The sequence below is a fragment of the Hemicordylus capensis genome, chromosome 6 (assembly GCF_027244095.1).
Source record: "Hemicordylus capensis ecotype Gifberg chromosome 6, rHemCap1.1.pri, whole genome shotgun sequence".
Classification (NCBI taxonomy): Eukaryota; Metazoa; Chordata; class Lepidosauria; order Squamata; family Cordylidae; genus Hemicordylus; species Hemicordylus capensis.
Window position 1 is genome coordinate 91,895,571 of NC_069662.1, and position 18,156 is coordinate 91,913,726.

The following is an 18,156-nucleotide window of genomic DNA, read 5'->3' on the forward strand; positions in this document are numbered from 1 at the left end:
TTTATAAAAGTGTATAATTTTTCTCAGATCTTTGTTATGGAATGTTCCAGTTACTTCAACTGTTTAACATTTTTTTACTGTCAGCTTAAACAAATATTAAAAGTTATCATACAACACTCAAAGAATGTTCACACAACCAAACACAAACAAAAATGAAGCCTGTAAAAGTAAACTAATTCAAACAGTGAGAGTCCCTAAATAACTACTTGTCCAGATGTTTCCCATCGTAGGATTTATGTTGAAAGATATTAAAGCCATTTATAGCTTAAGGATTCACGACATCAGTGTCAATGGAGAAAAGCTCACATACCACTCAGTCAAGAAGATTCTTCACGGCATCCTTAAAATCTACAAAACTGGCACAGAGATTCTTGAACAGATGTTCTCTCACATTTCTGAATTCCTCATTTCATTAACATATTTTATAATGAGCAGCGGCAAAAATGTGATACATTTAGTAAATGTTTTGAAAAACCACTTAAAGCCAAAAGCATTCAATAAAAACCTTAAATCAATGAGACCAGGATTCACAATTAGCTCTGTACATTCAAGGGGGCTTTGGGCTTAACAACAACTTTATTTTACTATTGCTTCTCTAATATTGCACATGTACTGTAACATTATTGCCTCCAACCTTAACTATAGTTAAGACTACAGTATATCAGTACATATCTTAATTTCACGCAGAGTTTTGAAATCAGCTTCAAATCCTGGTTTAAAATTCTAGTTAACAACAAACTATGGTTAATGTTAACTATGGTGAAGCTTGACTCCAACGTAAGCATTATGAAGCTATACGTCAGACCATTGCTCCATCTAGCCAACTACTGTCTATTATGACTGATAGTAATTCTCCAAGGTCTTTTCCAGCCCTCAACCTAGAATCCTTTTAATCTGAAATAGTAGTGTTCTTCTTGTGATACCACTGAGTTATGTTCCTCCCCACTGTAGCATTAACCATGTTTAAGGCAAACAAGATAAAACTGATGAAATTTAGGCCAGAGAAGGGAGAGACTGCAAGTGTGTGGTCTCAACTCAATTTAATCCATTAATCTTGGTCAAGGAATTTGGAATGTTAAAGTGTGCACTATCACTGAATCAATTTGTTCAAAATATATCAAACACCATTAGCAAACTTTTGAATTATCTCCCTGTTGATTGCATTTCATGCAGAATAGATCCTAAAGATTGTGAGCCCTTTGGGGACAGGGATCAATCTTATTTATTTACTATTTCTCTGTGTAAACCGCCCTGAGCCATTTTTGAAAGGGCTGTATAGAAATAAAATAAAATTAAATTAAAAAATAAAGATCCAGTATAAATCCCAATTGCTGCATTGAAGGCAATAATCGTCCACCGTCATATGAAAATCTTACCCATATCTCAGCTAATCAGGGTACTCACGTGATGTTTTTGAAGCAAGTAATGTGACTCTAGATCCAGCTAATAACTGAAATCCTAAAGCATTTAGTTGATCTTCATCAGTCTGATCAGCAAAGTCTACAAGGAAAAAAAAAATCCTGAAATGAAATATACACACAATTTATCTATCCTGCTAAATAATGCATCCAAACATCTATTTATTTATTATCCTATTTATTTATCATATTTCTATACTACCTGAGATATGCATCTCTAGGTGATGTACTTAAGTTAAAATATAACAAATATAAAATCAGGATAAAATGATTAAAACAATTTTATGATATAAAACCAATTAAAATTAATTAAAAACCCAAGAAAACAGTTGCATCTTAAGGGTTTTTCAAAAAAACAGCCAGAGATGGAGAAACACTGATTTTAACAGGGAGTGCATTCCAGAGCTCCAGGGGCCAGCCACAGAGAATGTCCAGTCCCAAGCAGCCACCAAACAAGCTGGTGGAAGCTCTACCTGGACTTCCTCAGATGACCTTAATAGGCAACAGGGTTCATGACACAGCTGGCGCTCTCTTAAATACCTGGATCAAGACATTAAGGGCTTTATAGGTAATAACCAGCACTTTGTATCGCGCTTGGAAACATGTTGGCAGACAATACAGTTCTTTTAAGATCGGTGTTATATGGGTTCTCCCAGAGAGGTCTGGCTGGGGCATTCTGCACCAACTGTAGTTTCCGGACTACATGTAAAGGCAGCCCCACACAGAGTGCATTACAGTAGTCAAGCCTGGAAATTACCAGCATATGTACTACTGCTTCAAAGTCATTTTCCTCCAGAAATGGGCATAGCTGACGTATCAACCAAAGCTAATAAAAAGGACCCCTGGCTGTTGCCTCAACCTGAGAGATCAGAGAGAGTTTTGGATCCAGGAGCACTTCCAAGCCAAGTTCTTGTTCTTGCTGAGGGAGTATAACCCCATCCAGAACAGGCAGATCTAAACCATCTACACAGGTATGGGCCTTTTCTGTTGCCACCCCAAGACTCTGGAATGCATTTCTCCTGAAATCAGAACCTCCCCATCTCTGACAACTTCTAAAAGGTTGCTAAGACACATTTATTCAACCAAGCTTTTTAACTAGATGTGGTTTTAAATTGTTTTAAGGTTTTAATTTCTGTTTTTATTATGTTGCTATAAACCTCCCAGAGACAGGTTTGGCGCAGTACACAAATGTAATAAATACAATTTATATACCACTTTTTAAAAAAATCTGAAGAGGTTTACATAGAGAAATAATAAAGATGGATCCCAGTCCCCAAAGGGCTCACAATCTAAAAATAAAAACAGATTGCTTACATGTAACAGGTGATCTGGTAGTGATCCAGTAACATTCATAAAAAGTGGGTTCTGCACATGTGCGGAACACTTCAGATACAAATCATTAGCTCCTCCTGGCGCTGATCAACCACCCATTGCACGTGCTCCACACTTGTTCATATTGGCGGTTTGGCACCTTATCGTTCAGTTTCTTGTTGGCTGCTTCAATGCAGCCTTTCCCTGTATCATGTGTATATTGATCACATGCTTGCAGTAGCTGCTGCGGGGAAGGATGGGAACATTTTATGAATGTTACTGGATCACTACCAGATCACCTGTTACAGGTAAGCAACCTGTTTATGTGGGTCGTGATCCAGTAACATCCATAAAAAGTGGGTGACTCACAAGCTTCACTTATCCTGGAGATGGGAGCAGCTAGCTACTGCAAAACCCGTTTGAGCACACCCCTCCCAAAGTCAGCTGCCACTGTTTAACAGAGGTCCACCACATAGTGCTTCACAAACGTCTCTTCCAACACCCATGCTGCAGCCCATTACAGCTCTTCCAATGCCCTCATTGTCTCCCATCCTTCTGTTTGTCCTTGAATTTTATTCCTGACAAATGTGCCTCTGAGGATGCATACGCCCTCATAGAGTGGGCCTTTACTGCCTTAGGAGAATCAACTTTTTGTATCTTGTAGGCCAGGTAGATTGTCTCTACCAGCCAATGAGAGAGTCTCTGTCTCGAAATCGAATGTCCCCAGTCCTTCTGTTTGTAAGTGACTAACAGCCTTTTTGTTTTCCTTACTCCAGATGTTCTCTGCAAGCAGAACAGGAGGGCGCGTCTCACAACTCGCTGTGCATCGCCTTTTCCAGAAGCGTCTCCAGAACAATGTCCTGGTTCATATGGAACTCTGATATGACCTTTGTTCTGAATTCCAGGTCTAACCTCATTTTGACCTTGTCATTGTGGAACTTGGCTCATCAATGTGCAAGGTGGTGAGCTCATTCATCCTTTTTGCTGTTGTTATGGCAATCAGAAATGCCGTCTTTAATCTTTCTATTTAAAGTTTTGCTGTTGCCATAGGTTCAAACAGCCTCTATCAGGGCCAAGAAAACCAGCAAAAGACTCTATCTATCCTGAATTAAAGAGTTTCTTCCAGAGAAATATGACATAAGAAGTCTCATTATTCTCTGTATGGGTTTCTAGTAAAGCTTTCATGAGAAAATTGTTTATCTCAGAGGCCTCAAGAAGGAAGAGAGATCTGCAAAAGCACAAGGAGTCCCTACTAAATGAGCTGAATTGCTCAGAAATGACTCACAAGATGAATCCATCGAAGGACGTATGGCAGAGTATAAAGGAGCTTCGTAAACAAATGGATGTCATAGAAGCAAAAGAGACATACAAGAACATAATTTATGCAAAACAAACACATTTTGAGAAGGGTAACAAACCTGATAAACTACTGGCATACCAACTGAGAAAAGAACGTGAGAAGAGAGTCATCACCTCCATGTGAAATGGGGAAGAGTTTGTTTCAAATATGGATAGAATGAATGATCAATTTACAGATTATTACACTATATTATACAGAAAAGAAATGATGAATCTGGAGGAGATTGCACAGTACTTAGAAAATCTACAGATATCAGAGTTCATGGAGAGACAGAAAGAACTACTGAACAAACCAATTTCTGAGGAGGAAACAAGAGAGGCAATACGATGTTTAAAAAATAACACCCCTGGCCCAGATGGATTTTCTTTGGTTTATTACAAGTATTTTCAGGAAATATTAATTAGCCCATTGACTAGGGTAATGAATGAAATACTACACTGCCATGTGCTGCCCTCCTCCTGGCAAGAAGCATTCATTTCTTTTATCTATAAGGAAGGGAAGGATGCAACCCAACCTGAATCATATAGTCCAATTTCTTTGTTGAATGTTGACTACAAACTCTTTGCGGTGATGCTGGCAGGAAGGTTGAAGGGCTTTTTGACTGATATAATACATCTGGATCAAACAGGATTTATACCAAGGAGAAACATGAAAGACAACTTGAGATTGGCAATGAATGCAATAGATGATATTTCAAAGAGGAAAAGTAAAGCAGCGATCAGCTTCCTGGACACAGAGAAAGCTTTTGACAATCTGGATTGGTCCTTTCTGTTTAAAGTTTTGGAAAGAATGAACTGTGGACCAAATTTCCTCTCATGGGTTCAAAGTATCTATCAGGAGCAATCAGCAGAGATAATAGTGAATGGGATTCTACCCCCCAAATGTGCTTTCTACAAGGATACTAGACAAGGGGGCCTTCTCTCCCCACTGCTGTTCATTTTGGCTCTCGAACCTTTGGCAAAGAAGATTCGGCAGGAGCAAATAATTTATGGAATTAAGATGGCAAATCAAGAGCATAAAATAACATTGTATGTGGATGATGTGGTTCTCACAATTACTCAGCCAAAGGACTCCCTAGATGCAATAATGGAGCATATCAACCAGTACAGCAGGATCTCGAGATACAAGATTAATAAATGCAAAACACAGATCATCACATGTAACCTGTCAGCTATGGAATTATTGTATTTGAAAGACAAGACTGGATTTCAGTTGACAGCAAAACCTATTAAAATTTGGAGATTAATTTAACAGAGAACAATACAGACCTGTTCAAGAATAATTATTTACCAGTGTAGAATCTTATCTTAGCAGACTTGAATAGGTGGAAAAAACTAAATCTTTCTTGGCTGGGAAAGATAGCATCAGTTAAAATGAATATTTTACCAAGAATGAATTTTTTCTTTCAAATGATTCTGGTTAAGATTGAGGATAAGACGCTGGGTATATGGCAGATGCATATAAATTCCTTTATTTGGGCTTACAAGAAGCCAAGTATCAAGTTTAGGATTATGCAAGATGCAAAAGAACTAGGAGGATTGACTGTCCCTAACCTGAAACTATACTACCATGTCAGTTGTTTGACATGGATCTGGGACTGGATCAGAGAACCATATGGTTCGATTATGGACATGTGGGATCAGATCTGTTGGAGGGACTACATAAGTTTTTGTGGACTAACATAAAAAGAAATGACCAGAAAATAAAATCCTATAAAATCAGAAATAGTCTGCTAAATGTCTGGGATAAGTATTAAAAAAGGATCAGCCCAGATCAATCACCCTTGGCATCCATTTTAAACTTTTTTCTATGAAGAAAAAAATCCAACAAGTTTGATTTTTGGAGAGAGAAGGTATATAGTATGCAAAAATTAACTACTGGGAAAGCAAAACCTAAATCTATTCAAACTCTCACTTCAGAATGGTCCAAGGCACCTTCATGGTTTCAATACTTACAAATTAGCTCAATAGTGCAGAAGGAAATACAAAAACAAGTTGGCAAGCTCAGAGACATAATGGAATTTGAAGTATTAATAACCAAAAATGCTGATCATTTACTGGGACTGATAAAAAAGTTGCTGTTGAAATTCGACTCGGAAACAGAACAGATTAAAGATTGCATGATTAAGTGGATACAAAACTTAAATAGGACAATTGATATTCAACAATGGGAGCATCAATGGAAGACGAATATTATATTTACAGCAAATAGCACCCTAAGAGAAAACTTGTACAAAATGTATTTTTGTTGGCACATTACTCCTGTGACCATTAGAAAGATGGACAGCAATTACCAGGGAGATTGTTGGAAATCTCAGATCGTTTCTGGTACAGTACGATCTGTACACAAATCAGGCAATTTTGGACGATTTGTGCACAAAACAAATTGCCTGATTGCTAGTTCCAAAAGGACCTCCATTTTGTGGCGATCTCACTGTGTAGTCTCCGTTTTGAGTTTGACGTCGATTTGAATTTCCCACCCATCCAGCCTTCAGATTGGTAAGCAAAAGCATGGGCTGATGTGCTGGCAATTGTCTCCTTGTTCGTGATTGGCTCTTTTTGGCTCTGCAAGTGCTAAATGAGCCAGCATTGGCCAGGGGAAGGTCAAAGAAGCGGCAAGGGTGGGGGACAGTTCGCAGAGGGATTTTCAAAGGGATTTAAAGGGGCAGCAGCCTACCATTCTTCCTTTCAGCCTCGTGGTAGGAGAGAGAGGAAGCTTTGCTTTTTGCTTGGCTTATTGTTCTGCTTGCCTATTGTTCTTCTGCCTTGCCAGCCTACCTTGCTTGCCCAGTGCCATGTGCCTGTGCCATCCTGAGGTGGATTCTCTCCTGCATTAATTGTTTTTTGTAGAGAAAGAGAGAATTCTAGAGGAAACAAGAGAATTCCATGTGATTCTTTTTTTCACCCCTTCCTGCTGCTGAATCACTGCCTGCCTGTGCCAGCCAGCCACCAGCTCCAGAGTGCCTGCGGCCACTGGTCACCTGGCCAGCCAGCCACACCCTCCCCCCCAGATTTTCCAGGCTTTTGCCCCAGCCCCAACTGAAGACTGAAGAAAGAAGAGTAGAGATAGACCAGACCACAGAAGTAGAATACTGGGTGCAACGTGGGTGAGGCCTTCAACTGCATGAGTACCCATTTATTTTAAAACACAAACACCACCACACCATACATACACACGTCTCTGGAACTGTGTATTCTTTGGGGCTTTATTCCTGTTTGGAGGGAGGTTTTACGTCGCAACTGGATTTTAAAAGTTGTGTGCTATTTAGAAGTTGTTTAAATAGGAGTTCTGTCTGTGGGAGAGATCCCCGTTAGCTAGTACTAGTAGCGGGGTTAGAAGGGTAGCGTAGCCTTCTGGTTTAAAAAACCCAATTCTGGTTTGTTTTTTTCCATTTCAAAGATTTTTTTTTGCACCCATGCACCCATTTACCACCCACCCCCACTCACAGCCTTAAACAAAGAAGGCCTTCAGCCACCACCCCAGTCCAGGAGCAGCCTATTGTATCTTCTTTGCCCTAGTTCCCTAGATGTATCTGTTCCCTAGTTATTGTATGTGTTATTGTATCTGTTCTCTAGTTATTGTACATGTTATTGTATCTGTTCCCTAGTCATTGTTCCCTATTGTATCTGTTCCCTAGTTATAATAGTCCCTGTGTGTATATGTGTGTGTGTACACACTTTGAATACTTTGCTGAGGTGCTGTCATACGTTAAATTAAGAATAAGCCTATATTGTCTGGGTTATGCACAATAAGTAATATGCTACATTTTCCACAGGGTAATCCTTCAAGCAGTCCGAGTCAAATCCAGTAAAATCCACGAATAAGTAAATTACTTTCTGAGGAGCAAAGATCAACGAAGAACCGAGTGCACTGGCGGTTAGAAAGAAACTGAACTATAAGGCGCCAAACTGCCGATATGAGCAAGCACAGAGCATACACAGTGGGTGATTGGTTGGTGCCACGAGGAGCTAATGATTTCTATCCAAAGTGTTCTACACAAGAGCAGAAACCACTTTTTATGGATGTTACCGGATCATGACCCAGATACATAAGATAGACACCAGCAACGGTCACTGGAGGGGTACTGTGCTGGGAGTAAGTAAGTAAATAAGTAAATACATACATACATACATATAATATCTTGAGTTCTGACACACACACCCCCGCCACATCTTATTTGGATTCAATTTCAGTTGGTTATCCCTCATTGAGCCCATTACCACCTCCAGACAAGCATTTAGGGAAATTATGCCATTACCTGACAAACTTGATATGGAGAAATAGATTTGGGTGTCACCAGTAAACACCCTGCACCAAATCTCCTCATGATATCTCCCAGTGGTTTCATGTAGATGTTAAAAAGCCTATTTACTTAGACTTTACTCTCTACATAAAGAGAATGAGGAAAGGAATGTCCCAGGTAGTACTTTACAATACCACCAAGTATTTTGTACCATTATTTAACATACATGTAGGCTGCTTTTGCCTCTATATGGAACATGCTGTATAATACATCTAATAGGGACCTTAATAAGGGACCTTAAAGAGAGCCAGCATGGTGTAGTGGTTAGAGTGCTGGACTAGGACCGGGGAGACCTGAGTTCAAATCCCCATTCAGCCATGAAACTAGCTGGGTGACTCTGGGCCAGTCACTTCTCTCTCAGCCTAACCTACTTCACAGGGTTGTTGTGAAAGACAAACTCAAGTATGTAGTACTTGAGTACCTCTGGGCTCCTTGGAGGAATAGCGTGAAATAATAATAATAATAATAATAATAATAATAATAATAATAATAAAGGCTGCAGCATGGTCCCCCCACCCTGCCACCCCAGAGGATCATTCCAAAATGGTGTGAAATGCAGCATGTATTTCTCCCCTGTAGTATGGGGAGAAAATTAGTGCTTCCCTCCATCATACAAAGTGTAACTGTTAATTTTGCTCATACATGGGGATCTTTAGATCCAACCCATGGATTTTAGCTGGTGGACTAGTACCAGGGAGACCCGAGTTCTAGTGGACTAGGACCGGAAATCCCCATTCAGCCATGATACTAGCTGGGTGACTCTGGGCCAGTCATGTCTCTCTCAGCCTAACCTACTTCACAGGGTTGTTGTGAGGAGAAAACGCAAGTATGTAGTGGGCTCTGGGCTCCTTGGAGGAAAAGCGGGATATACTGTATTTTATGGACTATAAGACTCACTTTTTTCCTCGAAAACTATCCACCAAAATTCAGGTGCGTCTTATATGTTTTAACAGTTTAATATGTTAAAACTCTGAAAAACTGGATTAAAATTAAGGTGCGTCTTATAGTCCGTAGTGTCTTATAGTCCGTAAAATACGGTAAATGTAATAATAATAATAATAACTCCTCACACACATTATAAGCAGGAGAAATTTTACTGCAATTCCAATATACTTAAGTTTTCCTTACATAATCAACACATACTCTTAGAAACTGAAACATAAGACTTTGGAAGTCAAGATTGTTGATTCCAATTGCAGGTGGACCCCATTATCCTAGGGGATTCCTTCCCACAGATTACTGTGAGTAACAAAACCATGGATAATGAGTCATTGAATCTATGGGAATGTGGGGGTTAGGTTTCTACACTAAAAAACAACCCCAAAATAACTCGCAAATCACAAAAATGGACCAAATAAAGTGCCCTACCGTATTCTGTGCATCTCCTGGCATCCAGAAATGCCCTCCAAATGCCCCACAAATGCCCCCCCATTAAAAAATTGGGGGATTTGAAAAAGTCATGTATATTTCCAACTCCGCCTCCCGAAATGAGCCAAAAAATGGCTCCCGCTGACAAAATGGCAGCTGGAAATTACCTCCGCAGTCATTTCCAGCCTTCTAGGAACTGTGAATACAGGGCTTTTTTGTATGCACAGATAAGGAGGTCGGGTATCTATTTGACACCTGTGGATATGCGAAACCACAAATAGCAGTTTCATGTATAATGAGATTTACCTCTACTGCCCAGTAAAAGTAGTTATTATTGATGTTCCAGTTCTTCTTTCTCACTGTTTCCCAAGAAATATTAAAAACAGGTAATACGTCCAACAATACTGAATGACATAATGGGTTAGAGACATATCATCAGAACATACCACTCCCATTTTAAAGATCTAGAATGTAGGTTATAGGGTTCTGTCCCCATCTATTGCTGCCATTCCTAGTTTCAACTAGAGCCAATTTTATTTCTAAGTTTAAAAAAACCCAAAACCAATACAATTATAACAAAATCTATTTGATAAAATTCTAAATATATGAACTATATACCTTTAAAATTGAAAAACCAAACCAAGTAAAATGGCTTGATTTACACCATAAATATCGGATCTATTCCTTATATCACAGGAGCACCATCATCTGAAGTCCTACCTGGGAAAAGGGTAACAAGGCTCACTGGAGGTTTGTTTGTGTCAATAGTTAACCTCTGGCTCGCAGTTTTCGAAGGCAGAGCTGGAAGGCAAACTAACCGCAAGGGTAATCGAAATTTGCACTGGGCAAATTTTGGTATACCTGAAACAACACAAATATATTATAACTGCTAACATTAAACAAACTGTAGGTTAGGTATAAGGATTTTTGTTGGGGCAACCTTTAAAAATTAAAATGTATTATAATAAAGATGGCACATCATTCTGACTTTTAATTAAAAGTCAGAATGATGTGCCATCTTCATTATAATACATACAAATCTGTGACAAGATTGGGATTTTCTGGTAGCAGAACACACATTAAAACAAAGAAACTCATTTTTCTCGCTAAAGGAGGAAAACAAGGTTATACTATAAACAGTATAGATGTGTGCTTTAAAAATAAATAATCAGACCTCAAAATTTACAGCAATGAACTGGGCTATATGCTAAGCTATTGGATATCTTCATATATGAATTAAGGAAAATAAGCTTATGAGATCACTCCGTTTTCTGTATGTGTGTTTGTCTAATCATGTGTGTGTCCCCCGCTATCAACTTTGCATTGCCTGGACCAATTTGAACCAAATTTGGTACAGTTGTAAGGACACATGGGGACATCTCAATAGCATAGTTTGTGATGATGTCATCCACCCCAATTCAAGTTGGTGGACTTATGAACATTTGGGGAGCAAGTGGGCTCATTTGTGAACTGCCTGATTTGAACCAAATTTGGAACAGTTGTAGGGACACATAGGGACACCTCAACGGTGTAGTTTGTGATGTCATCCACCCCAATTCAAGATGGCAGATGTGTAAATGTTTGAGGCGCAAGTGGGAATCGATTGGAACCAAATTTAGTGCAGTTCTAGTGAGACACAGGCACACCTCAATGGCATAGTTTTTGATGATGTCATCCACCTCAATGAAAGATGGTGGATGCATGAACGTTTGAGGTGGAAGTGGGCTAACTTGAGAAGATGGTAATTATCAATTAAGATTATAGTGAAAGGAAAGTAGGTAGATTAGTTCTTACCAGAACTTCTTGTTATTCAGATGTGTTAGCTTTCATTGTCACACATTAAAACAAATGAAATTCCAGTTTATATCCAATGAACCAATTAATTCATATCCAATTAATTATTTTTAATTGGAGTGCCATTAACTGGATCATTTTAACACAACTATTATCTGTGTAAATATCTTTATGTGCATCAAAGTAAACTAATGCATTTGATCCACCATTGAGCTGGTGGGCTGCAACAGCTGCCCCCTAAGCCTGTGTTAGATATGTACTGACCCAAACCAATATCAATATATAAGTGATCACACTTACTTAATGTGACAGAATTTTTTAAAAATCTCAGTATACAGCCTTGTTTTGATTAGATAAGCTTATGAATAATTAAATGGCTACATCATTCATAAAACAAAACACAAGAAGAGTTAAGGTTTTCTGTTACTTAAGCTTCAAAGTGTTTTTAAAGAAGCTTATAAAGGACACTTTGGGTTTATTTATTCTCTCACTCACCTTCTGGGTTGAGATCTGCCATATAACCAGTGAAAGCAAAGGTGAACGAAAATCAAAAAATAAAAGTAAACAAAGACTTGTTCATTTATACAAGTTGCCTAGTGTCTTTAAAAATGAAGGACTGGCTGGAGGGCGAAGGTGTATTGGCTGACGAGCAGACTGGTTTCAGGGAAGGTCGCTCTACGATTTATCACTGCCATATTTTGCAACATTTTATTGAGAAATACACCTCTCAGAGACCGGCTTTGCTACATACGGCCTTTATTGATCTTAAGGCCGCTTTTGGTTCTATTTCTCAAGGGAAGCTCTGGACTAAACTTTACAATTCATCGATAGATCAGAGCCTCCCCCCCCCCCTTATTTGAGCTATGTATACTGATACTTTGCTTAGAGTCTGCCTTAGCCCTCAAGGCTCTCTGTCAGTCTCTGTTCCAATCTTGAAGGGAGTGACAAGGGTGTATTTTAGCACCATTGCTTTTCAATTTTTACATAAATGGGATTGTTACTAGATCTGATAACCCAAAGTATAATCCTCCAAAATTGGCAAACAAGCATATTTCCATCTTTTTATATGCTGATGATGCAGATTTAATATTAAGGTCACCAACAGGACTTAAGAGGGCTTTAAAATTTTTTGCAGAGTTTTGTTTGGAGGATAAGTTAGAAATCAGTTATGGTCTTTGCTAAAAGGACCTAGAAACTTTACTTGGTCCATCAATGGTAACATCATCAAACAAGTATCTGTATTTAAATATCTAGGAGTTGGCATTCATGCTAGGGGAAGCAGGAAGGCACACGGGGACATGGTTTCTTGTAACACGCGTAAGCACTGCTGCTCTTTTGAAATTTCATTTCACCAGGGTAGATGAATTTATTCCAGCCTCAGTCAAGTTATTTGAGGCTATGTCTTTGGCCCAGATTCTGTATGGAGCCCAATTAGGTCTATACCCTAATATTGCTACTTTAGAGAGAATGCAGTCAAAATTACTGGGGGCTATTTTCCAGGTCTCATGCCGTGTTTCTAATGTGGCCTTACATTTAGAAGCCAGCTTGGTGATTGTTTCCGCTAGATTTTGGTTAGCTATGCTAACTCATTGGCTTAAGATTTCCTTTTCCCCAGTTGGTCTTGCACCCCTTATACTTGTTGATGACTTCCATTTTTCTAGGAAAAGTGCAATTCAGTCTAAGCTCGCTTTACTAGGATTTTTGTCCAAGCAGCTTCTATCTATGGGGTTGGTGAGGGATAAGTCATTACTTAAACAGCGTATACTTGACGTTGAGTATCAAGTGGACTAAGCCACAGTCCCATTGCTGCCCTTACATGAGCATGTTAGATGCTTAGTAACCCCTGTGACCTATCTCTTTAATCTGCATCACCATCATAGAGTGTTTTCTTTGGAAAGATTTTACGCCCTGCCTTCTGCTCTAGTTGAGAGTAGATAGAAAAAACTTGCATACCATCTAGGCCTCTGCCCCTGTGATGCTAATCAGGTAGAAGTGTTAGAGCATGTGATTCTTTGCTGTGAACTATATAACCATGTTAGGTCGACCTTTCTTACACCTTTGCTGAGTGTGCTCCTTACCAAATGGTTGAATTTTTGTTATCTGATTTAGGTCCTTATATTACTCATCAGGTTGCTAAATTCTGTGCAACAGCATTAAAAATAAGGCAAGCCACAGTCAAAATATTTGCAAACTGTTAACTTTAAATAAGTATCACTGTCTGTAAGTTTGTTTTTATCTTGCTTTGTAAAATTCTCTTTTACTACAAATATTGTACTGCAATGTATAATGTAATGTATGCTGGTTTAAGACCACAATAAGAGATTTGATTTGATTTAGTTTCTTAAAATAAGAAATAGGTGGGATGGAAAACAACTGAACCTAAGAACACACAAAACCAAGCGAGATGGAAAAAAAGAAAAGGAGCAAGCAAGGGCAGAGCCACCATTATGCAATAGGGTTCAAAGACTCTGGGACACCAATGAAAAACATTGGGCTGCTAGTGTTCTCCATGTGTATGACATCATGCACAACGGGAAATGGCCTGATTTCAGCCACAACCCTCTCAATGACATTTCCAGCCAGCATTTGCTGACTGGAAGCAATTTTTCCCCTTTCTCTCCCTTGCTGGGGGGAGAGGACAGGAAATAAGTGCAGCCAGCCATCAAATGCTGGCTAGAAATGAGCTTGGGAGAGCTCACACAGCTCTCCCAAGCCCGGGCCATGCCCCCTTTGAGAGTGATGTCACATGCAAAGGGGGCATGGCCCGGGCTTTGACGGGCCATGCCCCTTTGATCAGGGGGCACCTGCGGGAGAGACAAGGGCTGCCCTTCCATTGGCTATGCCTCAGGGAGCAAATATGGAAGTGATAACATAAAACAGAACATGAAAAGTAAAAACAGATAGTGCTGGATATACCAGGAGAGGAAGGGGTCATCTGTCTCACTGGGAGGTACCAAATGCAGCTATTTTTCATGGAAGTCCCAGTGAAATAGTATGCAGGTATGACAATTACAAGGGTGCCCTCATATTAAAAGTGTATTGGCCTGAATGGATTGCCTTATTATCTATTTTCGTTTAGAGTCTTTGCACTTGTGCATCTTTGGATCCAAGACTCTCTCCATCTCCTATCACTGGCAGTAAGCCACACTGTTGTGCTCCTTTATGGCTGGGGTTATCTATAGATGGCAAATGATGGGCAACACCTAATGCTTGCTCCATGGAAGGCAAATCCTTTTTATTACTCTGCTGTCTCTTTTGCTTGCATGATTGAAATATCAGGTGCATAGCTTGGGGGTGCTCTTGGATCCAATATTCTTTCTGGTTTCTCAGGTTCAGGCAGAGTAGTCATGTGCACGGACCGGTTCGGAGGCCATTCTAAAGGCCTCCAGACCGGTCCGGGCACGGGGTGGTTTTGGTTCGGGTGGGGGGTTCCACACAAAACAGGGGGGGCTTTACTCACCCCTTCCATTAAAGTGCCGTATTTTTTCTAGTAATCCGGCGGCAGGGTGCCGCCCGCTTCAATCTCTTCTCGGTGGTCCTCTTATCCATAATCGGGGCGGCAGGGTCGCTCCCAGTCCCTGCCGCCCCTTCAAGCTGTCCCCCTCGGCTGGCGGCCGCCCCCTGAAGCTTCCCAGAGTTCCCCCGCCGCCCCCTTCTTTCAAAATCTGCCCCCATTATAAAGAGGACGGCAGGAGAACTCCCTGCCGTCCCCTTCCCCCTTGCCGGCTAGGCTGCAAATGGCTTCTAGGAAGCCTTTCGCGCGCCTGCGCGAAAGGCTTCCTAGAAGCCATTTGCAGCCTAGCCGGCAAGGCAAGCGGACGGCAGGGAGTTCTCCCGCCGCCCGCTCGCTAAAGTAAAGTAAGCGCTTACTTTACTTTAGCGAGCGGGCGGCGGGAGAACTCCCTGCCGTCCGCTTGCCTTGCCGGCTAGGCTGCAAATGGCTTCTAGGAAGCCTTTCGCGCAGGCGCGCGAAAGGCTTCCTAGAAGCCATTTGCAACCTAGCCGGCAAGGGGGAAGGGGACGGCAGGGAGTTCTCCTGCCGTCCTCTTTATAATGGGGGCAGATTTTGAAAGAAGGGGGCGGCGGGGGAACTCTGGGAAGCTTCAGGGGGCGGCCGCCAGCCGAGGGGGACAGCTTGAAGGGGCGGCAGGGACTGGGAGCGACCCTGCCGCCCCGATTATGGATAAGAGGACCACCGAGAAGAGATTGAAGCGGGCGGCACCCTGCCGCCGGATTACTAGAAAAAATACGGCACTTTAATGGAAGGGGTGAGTAAAGCCCCCCCTGTTTTGTGTGGAACCCCCCACCCCAGTGCCGGACCGCAGCTCCGCGGTTCCGTGCACACCCCTAAGGCAGAGCACTTTTTATCACTTTTGGCCGACATGTCAGCTACATTCATTTCTGGAGATAAATGACCTTAAAACAGTGGTGTATATGCTGATAACCTCCAGGCTCGGCTACTGCAATGTACTCTACAAGGGGCTGCTTTTGTATGTAGTTTGGAAACTACAAATGGCACAGAATGCGGCAGACAGACTGGTCTCTGGGACTAGGGGTGTGCACGGAACCGGTCCGGCACTGGGGTGGGGGGTTCCAATTTAAAAAGGGGGAGCTTTACTCACCCCTTCCAGTAAAAAACCGTATTTCTTGTAGTAATTGGGCGGCAGGGTGCCGCCCGCTTCAATCTCCGAGTCTGGCCGCGGGCTCCTCCTTGGTAGACATAATCGGGCGGCAGGATCGCTCCAAGTCCCTGCCGCCCGCTCTCTTCATGCTAAGCAAGCCCCCCCCCCCGTTGGCTGGCGGCCACCCCCTGTGCATATTAGGGGGTTCCCCCCTCCCCTCCGCCCCCTTCTTGCCAAATATCCCCCCCCCATTACAGGAGGACGGCAGGATAACTCCCTGCCATCCCCCTTCTCCTTTGCCGGCTGGGCTGCAAATGGTTCCTAGGAAGCCTTTCGCGTGCGTGCGCGAAAGGCTTCCTAGGAGCCATTTGCAGCCCAGCCGGCAAGGCAAGCGGACGGCAGGGAGTTCTCCCGCCGCCCGCTCGCTAAAGTTAACATTTCATGTCACTATGACATAGTTAAGGCTGCCAGATTTACTCAAAGTGGTGTAAGTATACATTAGACTTTACTCTGCATTTGACACAGCAACTTCCTCTTAAATGAAGACAGTTTTCACATCAGTCGCAGAACATTATTACCCATAAAATGAACTGATTTTCAGACAAGATATGTTAAAATTACACTCATTCAAGAAGTAGTGTGGACCAAAAGGGTGAGATCAACAAAGGATGTTTAATAGATAGACTTCAGTTTTGTTTTAAAAACAATTTGCTCATCAAACACATTAAACACTACTAAACCGTTCAAAAAGGGTGCAAAGCAATAGAAAAATTATTCTAACCTTTGTATTATTTTCTTAGAACCCTTTTGTTCAAAGCAGAAGGGGATCACAACATTGATGGTCATATTTCTTGGCCATTTCACCAGAAACAAAAGACTGAAAGTGGTGCAAGAGCAATTAATTCCTAACCCTTAGAGGTGGTCTTTTCCAGTCCAGGGATGAAGAAAATTGATACCCCAGTTGTATGAGGAAGCTAATTAAGTGGCTGCTACAAAGTACACACATACAAATTAATGATTCAGAAAATACTATATCTTGAAGCCAAAGTTCAATAAGCACAGTTAACAACTATTTTAAGGTGAAAACAGTTTTCTCCCATTTATTCAAATTTTTATAATATTTACCTGTTGGCGTGCTATATGAAGCTAAAGCGTTACTATCCAAATCAGAGGGTGGGCAGTTCCCCATTAGAAAGGCAGAGAATGTCACAGTTTTAGATACAGATGACTCTGTAAGCACAAAGATTAAAAACAAAAAGGTCACACTGAAAAAAGACTTTAGGAAATACTCCTATAAAACAATATCCCCGCATCCATGCACCACAAAAGTAAATGTGACAAAAATTTAGCTAGAAACAATACAATATTTAAAATGCTTAGAAGTTGAAATCAAACTAACCCACACTTTCATAACCAGAGCAACACCATAGTGGCATAACATTAAACTAGGGGCTTTTGCTACATAGAACTCTCATATCTAATAGGAACATAGGAATATGCCTTTATTTATTTATTGAATTTTTATACCGCCCCTCCCAATTTGGCCCAGGGCGGTTTACAAACAAAACAAAAACAGTCAAAATCAGTCAACAACAAAAACAAAAATCCTAAAATACCATAAAACAATCAGTTAAAAAACAATTTAAAAACCCTAAAACACCCAGTACATTAAAAATCCCTTACAACAATTTAAAAACCCTGGAAGGCCAGGCCAAACAGATAAGTCTTAAGGGCTCTCCTGAAGGTCAATAAAGAGTTCAAATTACGGATTTCTGCAGGGAGCGCATTCCACAGCCCAGGAGCGGCTACAGAGAAAGCCCGCCTCTGAGTTGCCACCAGACATACAGGTGGTAACTGGAGACAGACCTCCTCAGATGACCTTAAAGTGCGGTGGGGATCATACAGAAGAAGGCGCTCTCTGAGGTAACCTGGACCTAAGCCGTTTAGGGCTTTAAAGGTAATAACCAGCATTTTGTATTT

General features: G+C 41.1%; 1 protein-coding gene across 14 annotated transcripts in view; it reads right to left on the reverse strand.

Moving 5' to 3' along the window:
• Positions 1–18,156, reverse strand: part of BBS9 (Bardet-Biedl syndrome 9) — a 430,545-nt gene that overhangs the window by 290,849 nt on the left and 121,540 nt on the right. For all 14 annotated transcript variants that reach the window (XR_008309815.1, XM_053261618.1, XM_053261616.1 and 11 more), the window contains 3 exons: positions 17,302–17,406; positions 10,481–10,621; positions 1,405–1,500 (listed from right to left, as the gene is read on the reverse strand). Coding sequence is in view for 13 of the 14 variants with exons in the window: in XM_053261618.1 (XP_053117593.1) it covers positions 1,405–1,500; positions 10,481–10,621; positions 17,302–17,406 (342 nt within the window). In the remaining variant the exon portion in view is untranslated. The remainder of the gene's footprint in view (positions 1–1,404; positions 1,501–10,480; positions 10,622–17,301; positions 17,407–18,156) is intronic.